This window comes from Juglans regia, chromosome 12 (assembly GCF_001411555.2).
Source record: "Juglans regia cultivar Chandler chromosome 12, Walnut 2.0, whole genome shotgun sequence".
In the NCBI taxonomy this organism is placed as follows: Eukaryota; Viridiplantae; Streptophyta; class Magnoliopsida; order Fagales; family Juglandaceae; genus Juglans; species Juglans regia.
Window position 1 is genome coordinate 27,827,512 of NC_049912.1, and position 14,309 is coordinate 27,841,820.

A 14,309-nucleotide genomic window follows, 5' to 3' on the forward strand; every position below is an offset into this window, starting at 1 on the left:
CATGCTTAACCATGGTCCATTGCCAATCCGTTTTGTATTATGAATACATAGTAGTTTCGGTTTTATTGTAAGACATTAAAAATCAGTGATTATAAAATATAATTTTAATGCCATAATATAAAAATAAATTTTCAATTGAAGTGTCTGGAATTTACACACCTATCAATAAACATAAAAATATAGTAGAGGTTCATTATTTTACATGGAAAGAGACCTTATAACGTGACCTTACGTAATCCGCACTGCTTGACTCTTTAGGCCTAGTTTGGATAGATATGCATTTATCTTATTTTGATATTTAAATATCATAAATATAAATATTTTTTAATTTTTAATTTTTTTATCTAATTATTATAACTTTTTAAAAATTTAAAACAAAATATAAAAAATAATTTAACTTTTTCATATCTAAAAAAAAAAATTATATTATAATAATATTTTAACTTCATAAAATTTTTATTTAACTTTTTATCTCACAACTTTTAAAATCCCATAAAACATTTAACTTAAATTATTTATAACTCATCTTATTTCAAATCAATTCAAATATCTACTATTATTCATGAATTACTCTTCTCGTACCATATCAACTCACCAATCAGGCCCAACTCTATATGCGCATTGACAGGTGGTGGGTCAATTCCGACCAATCGGGATCGGGTCCTCAGGACGCCGTCGTTTCTAAGACCAAATCACCTTTCGAGTTTCGGCCACACACAGCGAGCCTAACGTCTCCCACTTTTAAACTAACTACGTGGCGCGAGTCATATACACTACTTTCCTTGGCTTCCAAGCCAACTCTATCCTACGCAGTTAGCGCACAGTGCACTTTGTCCTTCCCTTCAATAAATATCGCCGGACTATCTCATTCCTCTCCCTCCCTATCTAACCCCACGGCGCACGTTTGACATTGTCTCCTTCAATTTCCAACTCGCCCATTCAAAGGCGCGAACTAATTAAACAGCTCAAGCTCACTCCATAAACTGGGGTTGTTGCCTCCCTCTCTCGCTCTGTCTGTCTGTCTGAGAATTGAACCTGTTAATGGCTTCAGGGTCGGGCTCACTCATGTGGTTTCGGAAGGGTCTTAGGATCCACGACAATCCGGCTCTCCAGTACGCCGCCGAGGGCACCAAATTTCTCTACCCTGTGTTCGTGATCGATCCGCATTACATGGAGCCCGATAAGAACGCTTTCTCTCTCGGGTCGGCGCGGGCAGGCCTTAACCGGATTAACTTCCTGCTTGAGAGCCTTGCGGATCTTGACTCGAGCCTGAAGAAGCTCGGGTCAAGGTTGTTGGTGTTGAAGGGCGAGCCGAGTGAGGTTTTGATTCGTTGCTTGAAGGAGGTATCTCTGTCTGTATCTCTGTCTGTCTGTCTCTCTTTCTAAAAAAAAAGAGAAAAAAGTATGTTTCATGAAGCAGTTCCGGTTAGTCGCTTAAGCTCATCTTAACGGTTACATAATTTTTATTTAATTTTTGACCCACTTAGGAGGAACAAGTGGATGTTGCAAAAATCACAAAGATTTCGTACTCTCATATAATCTTTGCAAATGGTTTGGTTAATTTATGTATCTTCTCGTTTTTGTTATTTGCAGTGGGAAGTAGAGAAGCTTTGCTTTGAATATGACACAGAGCCTTATTATCAAGCTTTAGATTTTAAAGTTAAGGTGAGTATTAATTCTTCTTTACTTGTTCAGAAAGGTTAAAGTAGGCATTTTTTTATTTGCCAGTTTTGATTCCCAGATATAATGGTCGGTGGCATTTTTGGTGCAATTCTGCTTGATGTATTTCAGTTCCTTAGCTAGTATTATAGTTGTGTTCCCCGTTGCTTAATTATGGTAAAATGGAGAGTTAATTTGTATGTTCTGACAGAATTACGCATCAACTGCTGGAATTGAGGTTTTCTCTCCTGTGAGTCATACGCTCTTCAATCCTACTGATATCATACAAAAGGTATGTCCAAAATTTGGAATTCGTTTTCAATTCAGTTTGGGCTCTTCAGTACTTTAGATCGTTGTCATTTCTTTTTAGGAATATCAATTCCTCTCTATTAACTGCTGGCTACTCTGATGACTCATGTCTGGAAAAGAATGGGGGAAGGCCACCTTTGAGCTATCAATCATTTGTGAAGCTTGCTGGACAACCCTCATCCCCACTCTCACACACACTTTCTTCTCTTCCACTTGTTGGGGATGTTGGAAGTTGTGTGATCTCAGAAGTCCCCACAATCAAAGAACTTGGTTATGTAGATATTGGACAGGTTTGGAACAAATATCATTTTACAAAAAAAAAAAAAAAGAAGATTTTCTTAGAATAATTTGAAAGAAGACGTTTTATGCAGGATGAATGTTCTCCTTTCAGAGGTGGTGAATCGGAAGCATTGAAGAGGTTGAATGAAATAAAAAATGACAAGGTGTGGTGTACCGCTTGGGCACTTCTGTGAATTTTGACTTTGTCCTTGTGCATGACAATAAAAGATTCTTGCTTTCCTTCTGAAATGTAAAATCCTCTGTCAAAAGGTCCTGCTTGTTTATCTTTATCCATGATTTGAGCTAAAGATCATTACTTACATATGTCAAAAATTACAGTATTGTTGTATGAGCTGTATTTATTTGCGAAATAATTATGTGTGTTGATGCATACCATTGTAAGATAAATTTAAAGCTCCTTGTAGTGGGGCTCAATGATAAGAATTTGCAGGGTAACAGTGATGAGGAACCTTTTACTGATACAATATATCTTGTCCCTCACATCACTACTGGCTACAATTTTCTAACTCCTATTCGCTTGGCCAAGTCTTTTACCTTAGTTTACCATATTTTTCAATCAGATCCTTTGTAAATGCATCTGGATTAAAGAATTACCTTTACTACAGCTGGACCATGGCTTACTTCCTGCCTCAGCCATGGTCCAGCTGAAGGAATCTTGAAGTTTGTTTGTAAACAAGAAGGTTTAACTTAGCTTGTGTATGTCCACTGTGTTCTGTGGTGATGATTTATTTAGTTCTTATGCTACCCAATAGAAAACATAACTTAGGGCTGTTACATAGTTTTCCTTAGATATGGTTCCCTCTAATGATTTAACTGAGAATCCATTATCTGTTGCTATTAGCATTTGTCACTTTTTCTTTCTATTTGTGTTGTAGGAGTGGGTTGCAACCTTTGAGAAGCCTAAGGGTAATCCCTCTGCATTTCTTAGGCCAGCAACAACTGTTCTATCACCATATTTGAAAGTGAGTTATGAACAGGAAGAGCTATATTGTTTATCGTTTCAATTACTGTTGCTTGAGCTTAATTTACAAAACTTTAAGAATTTGAGAGAAACTTATACTTGTGTGTGTGTGTGTGTGTTTTTTTTTCTTTTGAATATTATCAATTTCATAAGCGTAAAAGATGCAGTTTATGTACACAGGATGTGTACAAACCACCTATCTTGAACTAGAAAAAGATACAAGAAAATCATGGATAACCCATTAAAGTTTATAACAGCTGTCCAAAGGAGGAGAGCACTGAAAAAGAAACTCTTAGAGCTCCATTATTGTTGATTCATGCTTGTGCCTGTGTTTCTTCAAATATTTTTCATCCCGTTTATAATCTCCTTTGCAGTTTGGATGTATTTCTTGCAGGTTTTTCTACCAATGCCTTCAAGATGTATATAAAAATGTCAAAAGGCATACATCACCTCCAGTTTCTCTTCTTGGACAGGTCATTCTGCATCCGGCTGTTGTATTTTTGTTATATTCAGCAAACTGAGATTTGCTTTTGACCTGTGTAGTTATTATGGCGAGACTTTTTCTACACTGTGGCTTTTGGCACTCCTAATTTTGATCAGATGAGGGGTAATAGAATATGCAAGCAGGTAACTTGCACTGATAGGCTACTGTTAGAGTTTTTCAGACGTATTTTATTTTGCTTTCAACTTCCTTTTTCCTTTGATTAATAATATCTTAGCATACTTAGTAGAATATGCTTTTCCGTATTTTTGTGGATTTAGTTCAACTGTTTAATGTAAGTTTATACTCAAAACTATTTTGAAAAAAAAAAAACGTGCTTTGCTGAAGCACAAGTTATTTTTTGGACCAGCCTTGTGCCTCTTCCCCACCTCCCTCTTCCCAATCCTCCCATCACTATCACCATGCCATTACCTACTTTCTATGGGCTTGCTTTTATTGGTTTAATTTGTTCAATCAGTTTGATAAAAATTATTTTCAATGTCTCAAACAGAAACCAACAACACCAAAAAGCATTTCGATGAAAATGTTTCAATTAATTATGTACTCGCTTGGAAATGTTTATATTGGAATAAGTGGAGCCTAATCTATGATGGTAGGCACTTTTTAATTATAACTTATAAATAACACATGCCTCCTTAATTTCTAAAAAGAGGATAGAAGGTACACGTAGAAGGGTTCAAAATCTGTTTCATAAACCAGTCTGAAGGAACTTTTTCTTGATAAGTAGTAGTGGTAACCTGAAGCTTGCTAACATATTGAATCCAATGGATGAGTAGCATGAGCCAAGATATCAGCTTTTGTTATTCTTCAGTTTATAGCCAACTTTATATGTGCACGCAAATACACGTGCATGGATGTAGTGCATATATGTCATCTTTCCCTTTTTGGCTTGTGAAGTCCAAATTTCAGTTTCTTGTGCGTTCTTTTAAATCCATTCCTCAAGCCGGTTTTTTATTCTTTTTCTTTTTTGTGGAAAAGAAAGGAAATTGGCATTTCCTAAGATTAATGTAGTCGACATGATGGTGCAGATACCTTGGAATGACGATGATGAACTGCTAACGGCTTGGAGGGATGCTAGGACAGGATACCCTTGGATTGATGCTATTATGGTTCAGGTCAGATCTATTGCATCCTTCTGCATATGCATATTAATACCAATCCAAAATGCTGCATTGCTGCTCCAACCAAACCATATGCTTTCTCTATGTTTCCATCATCACGTCGAGGCAGTATCTTTGAAATCCATACATATTTGCTACTGTAGCTCCGCAAGTGGGGTTGGATGCATCATCTAGCACGGCATTCTGTAGCGTGTTTTTTGACTCGTGGAGATCTGGTACATGACTTTGATGTTCTTAGAAAATCAAGTTCCTGCATTATTTTTCTTTTTCTTTTCCCTTCCCTGACATTTATAATTTTTCTCGATAGTTTGTTCATTGGGAAAAGGGACGCGATGTCTTTGAAAGGCTTCTGATTGATTCAGATTGGGCAATCAACAATGGAAACTGGCTATGGCTTTCCTGTTCATCATTTTTTTACCAGGTATGGAGCATATGTCACTTCCATGATTTGGAAGCTCTCATAATGGTATCGCCTATCAGGGGGAGTTGACTAGAATCTCAGCATCAATCCATGAATAGGACCTTTAAAATCATTACTGCATGAGTGATTCATGCTAACATTGCTGGTCAACTGCAAAATTGACCTATTATTATGAGCCTATGAATTCCAGAAAACATAGTGATTGCTTTGGATAACTGGATCATCTTATCTAGGTCTTTCTATTGCTTCATGTGGATATTTTCCGGTGAATTATGTTATCTTCTGGAATAAATTGGTTCAAATTATATTATTCCTCAATCATTTGTAAGGCCAGTGTTGTTTATGGCTCAGCTTGGTATTTCACTGCTGGAATGAATGAGTCGGTTGGAGAGATCCTGAGTGCTTGAATTTAGGAATGAATGCTTTTAACTTGTTGCTTCATAAGGAACCTTAATTGATTGACCGCTAGCTGAAGGTTCTTTCACATACTGATATTTTCAATGGTTACCAGTATAACCGTATCTACTCCCCAATCTCATTTGGAAAGAAGTATGACCCAAATGGTGATTATATCAGGCATTTTCTTCCCATATTGAAAGGTAAGTTCAGGTTCCTCTCACTTTCACCATATTCTTTTTGGTTGCTGTATTCTCTTTTTAAAGTTTTTCAATTAAATGAAAATGACTAGATATGCCAAGGGAATACATATATGAGCCATGGACAGCTCCTCTAAGTATTCAGACTAAAGCTAAGTGCATAATTGGAAGAGATTATCCAAAGCCAGGTCAGCCCTGTGTATTTTTTTGGTTGTGTGCACTACATTCTGTTAGTTCTCGGACTGTAATTCACATTATCACATATGTTCATCCATGATGAACCATGGAATCACTGATGAGATGACAAACACTTAAGCCTTTTGCTTAAGGGACCAGCATATACAATTACTATTCTGTTGAGTTGTTGAAAGAGTTTATAAGTTTGTGCCTATCTATCTTTAATCCATCCGAAGGATGGGTTAGGGAGTGAAAAGTTTATAGTAATGGTGACTACAGTTTTTGCTTTGCAAATTCTTGGGAACTAGAGGCGTTTGGAAGCAAATGGCTTGAAAGTTCACTTAATCCTTTCTGGTATGGATTTGAAGACATGGAGATTTCAGAGCTACTCTTCTTTTAGGTGTATAGGAGGAGCTGAATGTTATGGCTGGTGGCTAATGTATAAGTGCTGCCCCGTTTTATTCGACAAAATAATGTCCTTGGTCCAGAGCTCCATGCCTTTTCTGGGAGAAATAAAATATAGTTACTTAAAGTGGTTCCCTTGTCGAGTAGAAATTTGTGAAGCCACAGCGAGCTGGTTAGAGAGAGCTTCTTGATTGCAGCCTGTTTTATACTCTAGTATTCTTCCTTGAAGAACGTTTTTTTGTGTTGGCATCGAGCATCTTATTTGCTTACTGTAACCTTATTCTCTTTCAGTGGTTCTTCATGATTCTGCAAGCAAAGAGTGCAGGAGGAAGATGGCTGAAGCATATGCATTGAACAAAGACTCGAATGGCATGGTGAGTGAAGAAGATATTAGAAACTTAAGAAGAAAATTGAAGGAAGATCCAGAACAGGAAGCTAAAAATAAAAGGATAAGATAAAAGTTAGTTAGCCGAGAGCAAAATCGTCGCTGTTTTCTTTGGCTGGGCATTGCCGGATGATGGAACGAAAGGAGTTGCTGGATTTTGACTGTCAACAAGGTGCATGCAAAATCAAGTATGATTCTTCCGGTGATAGATGGCATTTTCAAAGCTTGTGCGAACATTCCCTAGACATTATAAGAAATGGAAAACTTCATGACATGACCCAGACCTATGTTTTTGGTTTGTACCACATTTTGGTTTTTGTTATCGCTAGTACGCTTGTACCGTTGTATTTAGATTGGTCATGTTACATGTACTACTCTCTCTCTCTCTCTCTCTCTATATATATATATATATATTGTACTTGCATGTACTGCCACTTGCTATTATCTTCTCTTTTTGGCCAGTAGCAACTATCATAATAAAGAGTTTAGAGCCTTGGAAGATGATGGCCTTCCATCCAAACTCTTCATTTCGTCGTGCAGCGTGCTTCGCCTGCGGTCCACGCTGCTCAACTCTCTTCCTTTCTTCTTCTTCCCACAGGTTTTTCCCTTCTTTTTTTTCCTGTTGTTTTCAGCACAGAAATGAAGTTGCTATTACTTGACGCAAGAATTGATATCTTACAGATGTAGGATCTCGATACTCTGCTGTCATTTTTTCTTCAGTTTTGAGCATGAAATCCCTAGTTCATCCCAAATGGCGCAAAAGTCGAGTTATAATCGGCCGGTGCTAGTTTTTACGACATCGGATTCGCCATTTTCACCCGGTAAACCCTTGGATGATGAACGCAACAAGATGCAGAAAACACAGTTAGTAGGCATCTTGTATTGACATTTCGAAGAAAGAACTCGCGACCAGATTTCCTATCTTTAATGACGATCTAAGAATCAGGTTATATGTATAAAAAAAAAGAAAAAGAATCAGGTTATTTATATATTTATATATATATATATATATATATGAAAAAAAAATCTTTTGAAAAAGAAAAAAAAAATTACTTAGAACATATGTATCGGTTGCCCAGGAATTACTTCCTTTAGAACATATTTATTGTTGCTCAGGAATTACTTCCTTTTCGGCTCTGTTTGCCACTCGGGAAATGAGTTGGAAACCCAGCGTAAAGGCCCATTCCGAGTCATCAAAAAGATTCAAATATGGGCCACTCGCCCTTTCGCACGTGCGACTTCGTTCCACACGTGTCAAGTCCGTGCCCACCACCATCCCCGCCTTCCTCTCACCCTTTCGCCATTTCTCGTCGATTTTAGAGAGAGAGAGAAAGGTAGAAACTAGAGTCTTTCGCACTGTGGAGAAGAGAAAGGAAATTACAACTCTGAGAAGTAGGGGCTGTGACCTGAGATCTCATTCTCCCAACACTGCCTAACACCGTCTCACCAGCATGTGGCGGAGACTTTTCTCTACCCAACTCAAAACCCTAGCTGCCGCCGCCGCCACCCCTCCTCGATCCGCTTCTTTACCGACCCGATCCCTCGTTTCTCCATACGCCTCTCACTTCTATCTCCGCTACTCCAGCGTTAGCTCCGGTGTTCACTCGACCCTAATCCCCTCCCTTGGATCCCCTCACATCCCCATCTGTTTTCATTTGTGCATATTGTTGATTTATGTTATTTGTTTTTTTTGGTTTTGTAGCGGAGGGTGCAGTGAAGAAGCAGGTTGAAGATGTAATGCCGATAGCGACCGGGCACGAGCGTGAGGAGCTTCAAGCTGAGCTTGAGGTTTTAATTTCTTTGGTTTTATCCAATTATTCGATTAATTATTTATTATTGGTTATATTTCTCGACTTGTTTGGTTTCTGGGAAAATCGGGAGTAAACGAATATTAAATTTAGATATAGCTAATGTGTTTTTATATCAAGCTCAAGGAAGGAGTATCTTTTTTTTTTTTTTGATAAGTTCAAGGAAGGAGTATCCTAAATGTTATTTATTACACTTTTAATATTTATACAATTTTAGTTTAGGTAACCAAATGATATGTTGTGTGTATTCTTGGGGTTTGAGGGAAGATTCTTATTTCGATCGGTTTTGTTTGTGCAGGGAAGAAAAGTAGTTGATATTGATCATCCAGATGGTCCTTTCGGTACAAAGGTTAGTTTCAGTTTTTTTAACAATTTTGTTTACTTCTTTTCCTGTGTTATGCCCCCTCCCCCTTTTGGGTAAGAACATGTGCCCTCAACCACCTCATATAAATAAATCAATAATTTAGAGCTTATGGGTCAATATTAGCGGTTTAAAGTGTAGATTTAATTATTATTTGAAAATATATGATGGAGTCAAAAGCCTTAAAAAATTAATACTATGGCAATTGATTATGTTGTTGTTGTGGAGCATGCAGTCTTACAGGCTTACATACGCGTGTCGCTTCGTTGAAGACTTCTTGTTTGATAATTTTTGCCTCTTTGATTTGTTTTTTGTTTATTTTAAACTTATCCAAGAATTATACTCATCAAAGAAAAATTATCAAAGAATTACATTGTACTGATGTATTCAATTGTACTGACGTAAATTTCAGTGTTGATGCCTCTTTTTGAACAAGTAGATGGCTTTATTTGAAAGCGATTTGTTGATAAAGCTTGGTGTAAATAGGATATTTTATGAAAAAACCAGTGTAATAGGGCAATTGTAGGATCACTTGTTGCCTGCTTCACTATAAAAATCTAAGCGTATATAAAGGGGGGGGGGTCAGAAAGAAGTTTACAAGTAAAGAATCCTTTTCTAGCAGAAAAGTTGCTATAAAGGAATTCCATTTTTAACCATGTGACATGCTTTATCAGATGAATAAAGTTATAAACCTGTTAGGTCTGGTTTGGTTTCACAAACCTTTGAAACCATCTCATCCCATTTCAACATCCAAACACCAATTTCAAATTTTCAAATTTTTCATCTAATTATTACCTAATTTTTACAACTTTTTCAAACTTCCAAACCAAACACAAAAAATAAAAAAATAAAAAATCAACTTTTTCAAATCCCAAAACAAAAATAATATAAAAAATTATATTCTAACCCTCTTTTAACTTTATAATTTTTTTATTCAAAATTTTCTCTTATTTTTCAAAACCCAAAAATCTTAACTTAAACTATTTCACTACTATTCACAAATTTGTTTTTTGATAAGTACTATGATTCACAAATATCTCACTACTATTCACATATATCTCATCTCATCTCATCTGTGTAATCAAATGAGACATTAATTTGTTGTCATATTTTAAATTGGGAGCTGAATGAAAGCTTTGGTGGTTTGGTACCATATTGCGAATACTTGGTTGTATTGGGGGTAAAGTGTGATTTCTTGTATAAAAAATAGGGTGCCATGCTTCTTCAAGCCAGTGTTTCTTAATTCTTGAACACCCTTAAGCCTCGTTTGGTTACACAGATGAGATGAGATTAAAGTTGAAAGTTGAATAAAATATTATTATAATATTATTTTTTGTTTTGAGATTTGAAAAAGTTAAATTGTTTATTATACTTTGTGTAGGAGTTTGTGAAAGTTGTAATGATTATATGAAATGAGATGAAATGACTTGGTCTGTGTAACCAAACCAGGCCTTAGTGTAAGAAGTCAAGGGTAAGAATATAGATGATTGTTTTGATAGGGTGTTTCATGAATAAGTCAAATTTGAAAGCATTACTTGTATATATTGTACTTGAAACTTTATTTGTGGACTTTTTAAAAATGTTAGGATAATGCTTTGATTTATAGTGAGCATGGGTATATCCTGTAAATGACATGTCTCTATGTAAAGATATGCTGTTTACTAATACTTTCTCGAAGCCATTATCATCAAATGGCATCTCTCTATTCTTTCTTTTTCTTGCGGTGCCTTTGTATAGAAAGAAATGTAAGGACATTGGGTGGCATCGAGCATTCCTTCCCTAAGTTGAAGCCTTTCTTCTTGAAGTAGCTTTAATATCAGTAGACATAGACACTTGTAAAATTTAATGACTTTATGAAGTTGTTATGCCTAGGCCTTTCTTGTGAGGCGTATTTTCATTTCCCGGTTGATGTATTTTTCTTTAGTTTCTTTAGTTTATATTTGGTTTTTGCCTAAAGGGTAAAATGATTTTTGATGCAGGACTTGTTTTTTCTTTCTTTTCCTTTTTCTTTTTTAATTTGTTTCTCTTTCTGTTGTATGGCCTGTAGGATTCTCCTGCAGTTATCAAGTCCTACTATGACAAGAGAATAGTTGGATGCCCTGGAGGTGAAGGCGGTGGGTGCCTCTTTATTTTCTCTATTTCTCTGTTACATTTGTGTGTGCATATACTTGTCCTTATACATGAATGAAATACTTCGTTGAATTGATTTCCCTTGTGTGCGACTTTCTTGCTTTTGAATTGCAGAGGATGAACATGATGTTGTCTGGTTTTGGCTGGAGAAAGGCAAGCCACATGAATGCCCGGTGTGCTCACAGTATTTTGAGGTAAGTGGATTGTCAAATTTGGATTGACCACCCCATGGACCCAATATGACTGTGGTGCTGTTAGCTTCACCCTGTACATACTGAACAGATTTAGGGAATGTTCAATATAAGCTATATGATTCTATGGCCCATGTCGCTTCATGATAAACATAGGATTCATGTTTGAGCTGTGATTTACATTGCTTCATGGTTATAATATGATCATTACCTAACCTGTTTATATTCCATACAGATTCTCTCTTGGGGTTTCAAGAAAAAAAAAAAAAAAAAAAACATATATTATCCTGTATAATCAGTTTTGGATGATTATACCCCTTTTTTTTGTGTTTCAACTTCTATGCATATAAGCTGTGACTTGGATGAACTCGAGGAGAATCAAATGTACAGAAAACTAGTAACTAAATTTTCGTGCATCAGTTCTAGAATGACCCTGGGTTGAATAAACCATTTAGTTTTTCTCATGTGCTGCCTTTGTCACACTGTACAGTAAAAATACCTAGCTGGTTTCAGCGGCATTGTGGAGTGTCCCTAATTATTTCATTTAATGTTTCACAGCTGGAAGTGGTTGGACCTGGAGGACCTCCAGATGGACACGGTGACGATGATCATCATCACTAGTTGCAGTCTTCAATTTTTCCTGCTGGAATAAAATATTGGCGGGGTGAGGAGGCAATTTCCAGAGTAGACAACTTTCAGAATGCAAAAGCCTTAAAAACAGAGTTTTGGTTGTTTTGATTGGTTCTTAGTTCTCGTGGTTTTCGCTCTTGCAACGTTTGAGATAGACTGTTCACTGTGGGTAATATAGACACAGGCTGGTCTTCTGTCATGAATTGCCAAATAATCGGTGGCTACTATTTTTTTTTTAGTTTCACTCATTGTGTTTTCCCTTTGGTCTAGCCAGCAAAAGGCATGCGTCGTCAAATAAAAATGTTGTACGATCCTGTTCTCGCTCATCAACTCCATTTATTTTTTATATTTTATCATTTATGGTTTAAAGGTCTGTAGCTTTTATTTTTATTTTTTATTTTTTATTTTTTTTGAGACCAAAGGTCTGTAGTATTTAAAACACTACAAAATGCTGGATTTTGGTTTCACCTCATTACTTTTGCTCTTTATTTTCAAAGCATTTAGGAGAATCAGCCAGTAATTCTCTTCAATCTTCATGCGGTTTTAGTTGTATATAAATGTGTTCTGCTGCGCTTGACTCACTTTCTGTAGGCCTATGGTTCAAGCCCGTTATATACTAAAGTTAGGACCTTCGTCCATATACTTATGGTCCATATCAAGCCGAGCCCAAGGCCCACTTCAAGCCTAAGGCTTATGACTAACCAACAGCCTCACTGAACTAACCACATTTTTAGCCATTTCCTCGTTTCGTTTTAGAGCATATTTGTTGAAGTTAAGGAATTAATGTTTTGAACGTTGTTTTTATTTAATGTTCCGGTTTAGTATGAGAGGGTGGTGAATGAATTTTTTTTTTCTTATTTATTTTTTGAAATGAGAAGTTTTTTTTTTCCTATTATAATGATTTTATGGAGTTTTAATTATGATATTGTCTAATCATTTTAGTTTATATGCACAAATATAACTTGGACCTTCTTGAATCGTTACATCATTTGAATTAAATTTGGCATTTTTTTTTTTGGTTAAATTTGTCTTTTTGTCTATTATTTTTCCTGGAAGCAGAATCTGGGTTCATCGGGTTGGTCCTTCAGCAAATTGACACTTGGAAAGATACCAAAAAGACTTTTTTTTTTTTATATCTAGATTCTCAACCCACATTCACTAACTAATTTAATCCAAATTGATGATAGATCCTGAAACGAACAGCATAAAGATATCTAGTTTTCTTGGCATGGTTCTCAAATGCTAATTAGTCAATAGATGAGCAGCAGCCTCCTGTTTTTGGGGGGAGGGATATAGCATAATGCTTGCGCGTTGTACGTGCATGATCTTTTAAATTAGAAACCTTGACGTCTACTCAAGATGGTATTGTTTCCTGTGCTAGCCAGCTTTGCACATTAACAATAATGATTAAAAAATACAAATGAATTGGTAATAAAAGTCGAGACTTTTTTGCACAAGTACTCAATTATTCCATGGAACATATGGAAAAATCCAGCGTTGGAAGTATTTTAGTCCTCCAATAACACCAAGTGCCAACAGCATATGTATTATGTTGTCCTCTTTCTAGCAAACCCACCAACTAATATCTAACCCTATTTTCTAAGTGACATTGATTCTTTTTTAGTAGTCTGTGAGGTAAGGAAGCAGTTGACTAACAAAAAGCCACTTTCATTTCCCCAAATGTTTTGTCAACGGGTAATATATTTAGCTTACTTTTGCTACTTTGTTTCGACTTAATTATTTACACTAGTTGATGTGTAGAGCATATTATTAAATTTATTTAGGTATGTGAAATAATCACTTATCCCAAAAATTCAAGCTGATGGGAAGAAGTATATTTTATTACTTATTTTATATCTTAATACTTCCTCTCACGTGTGGGCCAGACTCCTCCTTAATGGGTAACCTAATAAGTGGAATATTTAATTAAATTGAATAGAGTGTAGAGTTATGGTTCAAACTTAGGACCTCTGTTCTGATATCATATAAAATTACCACTTGTCTCAAAAGTTTAAACTGATGGAAAAAAATAGATTTTAGTACTTATTTTATATCTTAACACGGCACACCTCAAAGAGCACCCAAGCATCCCTGTCTAGCATGAATGAAAGAGATATATATGGCTCCATTCATGCCATCAAACAACAAATAAACACAAGAAGAAGATTCTACGGTATGAAAGCTTCTTTCTTCACAACTGAAAAGAAAATCTGGAATTTATACTTAACAAGCGGAGATTTTTTTATTTTTCTCACTAATGCCTACTTGCATGAAAACTCCATATAATAGGACAAACGAGATATATAAAAAGCTTATTTTTTGCCTCGTCTATGGTCTATATAGTGTTTCTTAT

At 36.0% G+C, this 14,309-nt stretch overlaps 2 protein-coding genes across 5 annotated transcripts; both read left to right on the top strand.

Annotated features, from left to right (window-relative positions):
• Positions 1 to 821: 821 nt before the first annotated feature.
• On the top strand, positions 822 to 7,024 carry LOC108993188 ((6-4)DNA photolyase). 3 transcript variants are annotated; one of them, XM_018967996.2, is made up of 14 exons: positions 823 to 1,344; positions 1,594 to 1,665; positions 1,871 to 1,951; positions 2,088 to 2,258; positions 2,340 to 2,411; positions 3,144 to 3,230; positions 3,604 to 3,702; positions 3,773 to 3,856; positions 4,760 to 4,846; positions 4,996 to 5,067; positions 5,160 to 5,273; positions 5,785 to 5,872; positions 5,962 to 6,057; positions 6,743 to 7,024. In XM_018967996.2, the coding sequence occupies exons 1-14, from the start codon at positions 1,042 to 1,044 to the stop codon at positions 6,907 to 6,909; spliced, it is 1,593 nt and encodes a 530-aa protein (XP_018823541.1). In that variant the 5' UTR covers positions 823 to 1,041; the 3' UTR covers positions 6,910 to 7,024. The 3 variants fall into 3 exon arrangements, with proteins under 3 accessions (XP_018823542.1, XP_018823541.1, XP_035539411.1); XM_035683518.1 differs by having other exon boundaries at positions 1,340 to 1,425; XM_018967997.2 differs by lacking the exon at positions 5,962 to 6,057 and having other exon boundaries at positions 822 to 1,344.
• A 260-nt stretch (positions 7,025 to 7,284) lies between these two features.
• LOC108993189 (putative cytochrome c oxidase subunit 5b-like) lies at positions 7,285 to 12,420 on the top strand. 2 transcript variants are annotated; one of them, XM_018968000.2, is made up of 7 exons: positions 7,285 to 7,434; positions 7,518 to 7,657; positions 8,539 to 8,624; positions 8,943 to 8,993; positions 11,053 to 11,119; positions 11,250 to 11,329; positions 11,885 to 12,420. In XM_018968000.2, the coding sequence occupies exons 1-7, from the start codon at positions 7,337 to 7,339 to the stop codon at positions 11,945 to 11,947; spliced, it is 585 nt and encodes a 194-aa protein (XP_018823545.1). In that variant the 5' UTR covers positions 7,285 to 7,336; the 3' UTR covers positions 11,948 to 12,420. The 2 variants fall into 2 exon arrangements, with proteins under 2 accessions (XP_018823545.1, XP_018823547.1); XM_018968002.2 differs by lacking the exons at positions 7,285 to 7,434; positions 7,518 to 7,657 and adding an exon at positions 8,039 to 8,432.
• The last annotated feature ends 1,889 nt before the right edge of the window (positions 12,421 to 14,309 follow it).

Bases quoted from the DNA above. Each gene is read 5' to 3' on its own strand.
- LOC108993189 (XM_018968000.2), top strand. From the start codon at position 7,337: ATGATGGCCTTCCATCCAAACTCTTCATTTCGTCGTGCAGCGTGCTTC. The intron at 8,994-11,052 runs GTTAGTTTCAGT...TATGGCCTGTAG, and splicing joins ATGGTCCTTTCGGTACAAAG to GATTCTCCTGCAGTTATCAA. The intron at 11,120-11,249 runs GTGGGTGCCTCT...TTTGAATTGCAG, and splicing joins ATGCCCTGGAGGTGAAGGCG to AGGATGAACATGATGTTGTC.
- LOC108993188 (XM_018967996.2), top strand. From the start codon at position 1,042: ATGGCTTCAGGGTCGGGCTCACTCATGTGGTTTCGGAAGGGTCTTAGG. The intron at 1,345-1,593 runs GTATCTCTGTCT...TGTTATTTGCAG, and splicing joins TGATTCGTTGCTTGAAGGAG to TGGGAAGTAGAGAAGCTTTG. The intron at 3,231-3,603 runs GTGAGTTATGAA...TCTCCTTTGCAG, and splicing joins TTCTATCACCATATTTGAAA to TTTGGATGTATTTCTTGCAG.